Genomic DNA, 7500 nt, shown 5'->3' on the forward strand with positions numbered 1-7500 from the left:
GTCGCATTAATATGTATGTACATATATATATGTAAATATATATATATATACATTTTTTTAGAAAATACACGCACACGCACACACACACACGCAGACATGCAGGGTAAGTAGTCCTTGGTGATTTATGAGGAGGATGATTTGAGATATGAGCTCTGACGTCCTCCGCCCGGTCCCGGTCGGCAGACGTGCCTGCGGCACCCGGACTGCGAGTCGGCGCGGATCAACAAAGACGCCGTCTTCCAGCGGATGCGCTGCGCCCTGGAGCAGGTCATCGACATCGTGACCGAGGCCCGCGGCTGCGGCGACAACAAGATCCTGCCGGCCAGCATCCACGACGGCATCAAGGACTTCAAGGTAGCAGCGGAAATCAGTTTGGGGGGGGTTCCTGCACGGCCTGCAGGGGGCGCCAGGTGCAGCAGATAGCACAGGGAGGGGCAGGGAGGGGCTGGCAGGAAACCAGGATAAAATATCCAAAAGATTTATTTTAAAAGTAAAATAAAGGCAGGATTACTTTCAGCAAAGAGCCGCTGAGGGGCTGAAAACAAGCGGAAATAAATTCACATCGAAGTATTTCATCAAAAATGATGAAGTATCCCTCCGTAAAAGTACAAATATCTCCCAGATCAGCAGCTCAGTCCTTCTCCTCCTCCTCCTCCTCCTCCTCCTCCTCATCCGGCTGGTAACAATATTGTCTTTTTAAAGGACATCGGAAATCAAATTCTTGTTTCCCTGAATGAAACGGTGATGGGCTGTTGGGAAGCAACACACCTACAACATCTTTCCCGATGTTTTTGTTTAAAATCGGCACAAAAACATCACAGATATCACCAAGATAGCGTCGCACTGTGAAATTGCGAGATTGCGACACCGTTTTCTTCCCTCTGTAACAAATATTCTAATTACTTGGGCCGAAGCGGAAAATCCTCTGATTCTCATCCTCAGATGAAAAGAGAAGAAAGGAAACATCCGCAGGGTTTTGATTGCGAGTCAAAGCGGGGGGGAGAAAGTCTTTGAGCGGGAGGACGTGGAGACGCTGATTGCTTGTAATGAACTCTGAGTCGTTGGAGCTGCTGATGGCCGAGTTTATCTACCGGCTCCGTCGTCTCAGGACGCATCAGGCCATTAACCCCCTTAAAGGCCCAGTGTGTAATATTTGGCCCTCTGATTTATGATTTTATATCGGTAAAAACTTATTATACTGTCCATAAATACATCCATAAAAGTGTGTAACCGCAGTACACTAAGTAACACTAAGTAACGTAATTTGCTTTTCCTCCCCTTATATAAGAAGAGTCAAGAGTCCCAGCTTGCACCACCATTTTTCTACGGAAGCCTGGTGTGGACAATCCAGATCACCTGACAGCGCGTTTCGTAATTACGTGCGCAACGCACTTGCTGCTGGCAGCCGGCAGCTCACGTGTCGCACAATAACAAGCACGGTGCCCACCGTGCTCGAGAATCGATCGTGGATCGTGTGCAAAGTCCCAAAACATGGAGTTGAATTGTTTTACATTTTTTATCGTCACCTTTATCGTCATCGCGATAAATGCCAGAAATTATCGGGATAAAACTTTTAGTCCATATCGCCCACCCCGAGTAACCACTTGATGTCGCTGTTTCCTTTTCAAAATCTCCAAATGTTACACATTTAACCTTCAAAGGAGGGAGGAAAAAAGAAAGAAAGGACGGCTGCTGGAAATAAAGAGCAGAAAACCGGAGGGAGGCTTTCATGCTGGAGACACTGTCTGCATATTTTACTGCGGCTCTGGAAGCTCCGCCTTCCTCCCAGCCTAACGGCCGCCAGGTTAATGGCAGGCCAATGATAACGAGGCAGGCCATTCTCTAAAACCCGACTTATTCTCTCTCCACTCCCCTCCCCATCCGACCCGACCCAACTCCCTCAGTCCAGCGTGGAGTGCCTGCGGGACAACTTGTACTCGCTGTCGCCGCAGAGCGTGGGCGGCCAGCTGGAGGCGCTGGTGGAGCGGACGGAGGACTTCACCGACTCGGCCTACACCAGCCACGAGCAGCGGCAGGCCATCCTCGGCCTCTGCCAGCTGGCCCGGCAGGACACTCAGCAGCTGGTCGCCGCCTGGGCCCAGGCGGTGAGTTGGCCCCGCCCACAAGGAGACTCAAACACACACACACACACACACACACACACAGATGCTACTGTATGAGTTGCAGGGAGTAAGTAGATCAGCTGTGAGACACTTGCAAAGCAGAGGAATGCTAATGAGATGCCAAATAAAGCTGGAGAGTCGCCCCCTGGGGGCCGAACTTGGATACACTCATAGAAACCGACCAAATTGCTCCCATCCTGTTAATTATGGAAAAATGCATCACCTTTCACTGCCAAATTTCCAATATATCTGAGAAAGTGAATCTCAGCGTCTGCGAGCCAATAATAACCTTAGCATCAGAATCTAAAGCGGCTGCCGATTGGCTTTCACATTGTAGAGGCGGGAACTAACGACGCTGGCAAACATTTGTTTCCGTCGGAGTGAAAATTAGCGTCACGCCGAAGATTTTAAAGTGGCTCCGCTTCACTGAGGTGGATCAGAACACAACAACATGCAACGTTTGTGTCGAGGATGTGGCGGAAAAGGACGGGAATACCACAAAGTGGATTTGGAGGAAAATCCTGATTTGAATCGCAAGCAAAGTGGAAATTAAACATTTTCTTTGTGCCGCAATGATGGCAACAATGTATTTTTTGTTCTTTTTAAAATTGTCTTTTAAAACATTGGGTATGAAAAAAACGTATCACTCTGGAATCGGTATCAAAATCGGTACCTGAGAGCCAGGAAAAGGTTAAACTAAAGGTTAAACTAGCTAAAACTTTTGGAACACAAAGTACAGCGTCGCTCGAACTTCACACACACACACACACTCACACACACACACTGTTCACTCCGGCGTGTGTTTTGCGTCACGCTGCCGTTCCCCAGCGTCTCCTCAGCCTTCACAAGTCACAGATTTATTGAACGCACAGTCACATTTCAGGTTTTCCCGTTTTTTTCTTGGTCAGGGTTTTTTTTTTTTCCCCTCCGCCTCCCTAACTGCAGCCTGGTCAGCACTCGCAGCTGAGTTCTTCTTCTATGGTTGTGTTTTTTGTTTGTTGCCATTGGCACCTGGTTGGTTTATAGTCGGGAAGTTATTCCTAAAAGAAAATTGAAGTTTCAGGTTGAATTATTCCTTTAAATCGAGAGCGTCGAGACCCAGACTTAACCTGCCCCCCCCCCCCCCCCCCCTCTCCCTCCCTCTCTCTCCTGGTCGGGCCGGAGCAGCAGTCGGTCCAGGCCAACGAGGCCACAGAGGAGATGGAGGTGTCCATCGTCAAGACGTGTCAGAGCATCAGCGACCTCAGACGTGAGGTGAGCAGCAGCAGCAGCAGCAGCAGCAGCAGTGTCTCTGCATCCATCCTGCAGTTTTATTTTTTTTTCCCCCTTCCTTTAACCTCTGCTCTCCCCCGCAGCTCCACAAGGTGGCGTCGGGCCGCGCCTCCGACCTGCTGAAGGTCCACGGCGAGCAGCTGCCCCTTCGCTCCCTGAAGGTGGCCGGAGCCGAGGGCAACCTGGAGGCGGTGGCCGAGTACTCGCGCACGCTCACCGAACAGAAGGAGCAGCTGGTGGAGGTGAGAGACTGCCACTGGCATCCTTCCTCTTCATCATCTTCAACCTCCTCCTCCTCCTCCTCCTGCTCCCTCCTTCTCCTCTTCCTCTTCTTCCTCCTCCTCCTTCTCCCCCTCTTCATCCTCCTCTTCTTCCTCTTCCTTCTCTTATTACTCCTGCTCCTCTTCGTCCTTCTCCTTCTCTTTATCCTGGTCCTCCTCTTCATCTCCTTCCTCCTCCTCCTCTTCCTCAGCGAGGGGCGTTGCAGCAAAGGCAAAGTGGGCGTGGCCCGTGACGCTGCAACACTGTGTTGTGTTGTGTTGTGTTGTGTGTGTCTTTGCAGACGTGCCGGCTGCTCTGCCACGTGTCGGGCTCGGAGCCGCTGGAGATCACCTGCATCCACGCCGAGGAGACCTTCCACGTGATTGGCCCACAGGTGAGCTGAGCCCGCCCACTCATCTACCCCCAACGCATGATCCTCTAGCGTCCGTGCACCGTGTTTAAAGCTTCCTGCTAAAAATAAAACAAGAAATGCTTTGCCGAAACCTTTTAACGTGACCGCTAAGGGACAAAAAAAAAAAAAAACGCCGGATGCCCTTTGTGACATCACTGAGGGCCGATTTTCCAGAACCTGAAGCTCGGAGACGTGACTCCAGGAGCAGCAGAAGAAAAAGAAGAAGTGAAGTTTGGACTTTTATGGTTTGCAGATGGAGACCTGTTTGACTGTCAGTCAAGCTCCGCCCACTGACGTCAGCTGACACGCTCTGTTGACACGGATCACTCAGCTCGGCTCGGCCTCGCGTCTAATTATGTTTGCTCTCGGGGAAAGAAAAAAAAAAAAAATCGCCGGCGCCAGCAATTATCCGGCTCTGCGGAATGTTCACCGTCCCGCCTTGGCGAATGTCAGGCCCCGCACGGCTCCCCGGTAATAACTCTGCTCCCGAGTTCAAAGGTCAACCAATCAATAATGTGGCATTACGGGTCGGCGCTGACGATACATGCCTGTGTGAGCCCAAAGTAATAAAGCGGCGGCCCGGAGGGTAATTGGCTATTAAATACTGTACTGTAGGAGGTCGGCGGACCCAGAGTGTGTGTGTGTGTGTGTGTGCGTGTGTGTGCGTGTGTGTGTGTGTGTGTGTGTGTGTGTGTGTGTGTGTGTGTGTGTGTGTGTGTTGCCACAGTTTTTCAAAGTATGTTTGATCGTTTCTTACATGCGTCTCTTAATTGCCAGTAATTGTCAGTGCATCCAAAAGTCTCGGTTGGTTTGAATTTTGTAATTAAGAAAGAAATAATTTATTTTTGCCAAGTCGTTTAAAAAATTGACTCTTAAACTGTGAAATTGCACCTTTTTTTAAAAAAAAAAAAAACAACTAGTAAAAAGTGAAACTGAGCGACTGATGAGCTCATCGATCATTAACGTTTCCATGATTTCTCTTCGATATTTGCGTTCGTTGGCGTCCTAAAAAGTCGCCGCCGTCATTCCTCAAAAAAACTTTCCCAGCCGAGTTGTTCATCTCGTCCTCCTGTCCGTCCGTCCGTCCGTCCCCACCCAGATCATCTCGGCTGCCCAGACGCTCGCCCTCCACCCGTCCAGCAAGATCGCCAAGGAGAACCTGGACGTGTTCTGCGAGGCCTGGGAGTCGCAGCTGTGCGACATGGTGCTGCTGCTGCGCGAGATCAACGACGTCTTCGAGGGCCGGCGAGGAGGTGCGTCGCAATTAAAAAAAAAAAAACAAAACAAAACAAAACAAACTAAAAGTAAATCAAACTGCGACTCGGACTGAGAGTTTAGTCCCAGTTTGGTACATTTGCCCACTTCTTTATTTTGAGGCCAGTTATTCTAAATACTTATACATATATGCCAAAGCGTCATAAAGTCTCCTGACCAATTAAAGTCAGTGTGCAAGTTGACAGCAGGTGTGGTGTGGGCGAGTTTCACAAGAAAAAGAAAAGAACGTTGACGTTTATTTTTTTCACGGCAGCAGGAAGTCAGCCATGTGACAACACGGTGGATCCCGTCGATTCTCATCATAATATACAATGTGCTGGGTTTTGTTTTTCCATGTGCTGTATTTTACTGTGAAAGGTCAACGTGACGAATCTGCTTCAACGCTGATTTCACTGTAAATGCGAGTCTATGCAACAAAACGCATGTTTACTTTAGTAAGTTTGGTTTATTGTTGTTTTCTTTCTCACACACAGTGATACCTGAGACACAGTTCGGACGCTTTTGGTGTAAATCGGGCTTCGTAATCTTCCTGTCGTCTGCTATTCTTAATGTGACGTTAGTTGCGTTAGTGTGTCTTTGTAGAATGTGTCGAAATAAGTGTGCGTCTCTGTGGGCGTGGCATCAGAGGATCACTTTTCCTTTCACGACCCTTGAAAGTAGGACACACGCACACACACACACACACACACACACACACACACAATTTCTCTAAACTCGTTCACAACGCTGATTTTCTTTAGCGCTGAACAGTGTGTGTGTGTGTGTGTGTGTGTGTGTGTGTGTGTGTGTGTGTGTGTGTGTGTGTGTGTGTGCGTGTATGTGTGCATGTGTGCTGCCCCGGAAAACGGCCCTCGCCATAAATATTTTTGAAGTGCGGGCGGCCGGCGGGGAAAAGCTCACATCCATCACGCCTCGGTGTAGCCTCGCAGGTCGCCACCACACATAAATACATTGATAGAAAAAACCCTGGACGGATTAAACCCGACTAAATGACTTATCGCGGCGCGCAAACATTAAAGCAAATTGGCCCCTGGGGGGCGCTGTCTGCTTGTGTCTGGGAGGGTAGATACACGTTCAAGGGTCGACGCTGCTGGGAAGGAAATACGCAACTTTTAGGTGTGAATGATTGAAGATGTTGTTTTTCTTCTAAGGTTTTGTCTTCTTCTTCCTCTCAGGAGACAAACGGCCCTACCTGTCTCTCCCCAGACCCGGGGTGAGCTCCGCCTCCGCCCTCATGAATATTCGGGGGCCGCCCCATTAGCGTCCTGACTAATGCTGCTCCTTCGTCCCCACAGAAACACTCGGCCTCGCTCAGCAACCTGAAGGGCGCCAAGGCGGTCAAGCTGGACGCTGAGGTAGCCGCCTCCCACGACCTGCCCCCCCCCCCCCCCCCCCCCCCCACACACACACAAAAACACACACACACGAACAAAACTCACATCGCCGCCGTCAAAGTGATGCCTTGTGAATCCCGAACAAAAATCGGCTCAAACTCTTTCACCCTTTCTCCTGGAAGCTTGATCGCCCCCTGTTGGTGCAACATCCAGGCATTGGCCAATATTTTGCCACACGTTTTTTGAGTCTGTCCCCCCCCCCCCCTCTCAACCTCCCCCGCTGCAGGAGCAGACCAGCATGGCCAAGCTGGGCCTGGAGCTCCGCCTGCTGTCGTCCGACGTGGACGCCGAGGTGGACAAGTGGGAGGAGCCTGAGCACGAGATCGTGCGGCAGAGCCAGAGCCTGGCCAGCATGGCCTACAGCATGCACCTGTTCACCAGGTAACGGGCGGGCGAGCGAGCGTCATCATCGTCCCGCGAGATTTTCACGAGAATGACGTTTGCGTTTGTTTGTTTACGTTTGTTTGCTTATATTTTTCTCTTTGATGACTAAAAAAAATGGTTTCCATGACACTTTCGCGATCCACCTCTACATCGATACGTCTGAAAAACCTCCTCACGAGAGCGTCAAAACCTTTTAGCCATATTTGAGAGGTTTTTCCATCACCAGTTTTTTATCGCGATATTTAGGTTTCGCGCAATTCTAGGGGTCATGGAAACGCAGCTAGAGCGAAAAAAGAAAAAAACCCGACTTCCTGGATTCATCCTGGGGCCTTCACGCTGAAAAACGAGCGTCCAGGTGAATGTCCTCAGAGTCCCGCGG

At 50.1% G+C, this 7500-nt stretch overlaps 1 protein-coding gene across 6 annotated transcripts in view; it reads left to right on the forward strand.

Moving 5' to 3' along the window:
- ctnnal1 (catenin (cadherin-associated protein), alpha-like 1) overlaps positions 1–7500 on the forward strand; it is a 43637-nt gene that overhangs the window by 30854 nt on the left and 5283 nt on the right. For 5 of the 6 annotated variants that reach the window (XM_076043944.1, XM_076043948.1, XM_076043945.1 and 2 more), the window contains 9 exons: positions 184–354; positions 1905–2105; positions 3291–3377; positions 3479–3637; positions 3958–4050; positions 5168–5321; positions 6519–6556; positions 6639–6698; positions 6964–7118. In XM_076043944.1, coding sequence (XP_075900059.1) covers positions 184–354; positions 1905–2105; positions 3291–3377; positions 3479–3637; positions 3958–4050; positions 5168–5321; positions 6519–6556; positions 6639–6698; positions 6964–7118 — 1118 coding nt within the window. The remainder of the gene's footprint in view (positions 1–183; positions 355–1904; positions 2106–3290; positions 3378–3478; positions 3638–3957; positions 4051–5167; positions 5322–6518; positions 6557–6638; positions 6699–6963; positions 7119–7500) is intronic. The other variant, XM_076043946.1, reaches the window with a different exon arrangement.

The sequence above is a fragment of the Nelusetta ayraudi genome, unplaced genomic scaffold (assembly GCF_046127955.1).
Source record: "Nelusetta ayraudi isolate G7.1 ecotype Tasmania unplaced genomic scaffold, CSIRO-AGI_Nayr_v1 ptg000079l, whole genome shotgun sequence".
Classification (NCBI taxonomy): domain Eukaryota; kingdom Metazoa; phylum Chordata; class Actinopteri; order Tetraodontiformes; family Monacanthidae; genus Nelusetta; species Nelusetta ayraudi.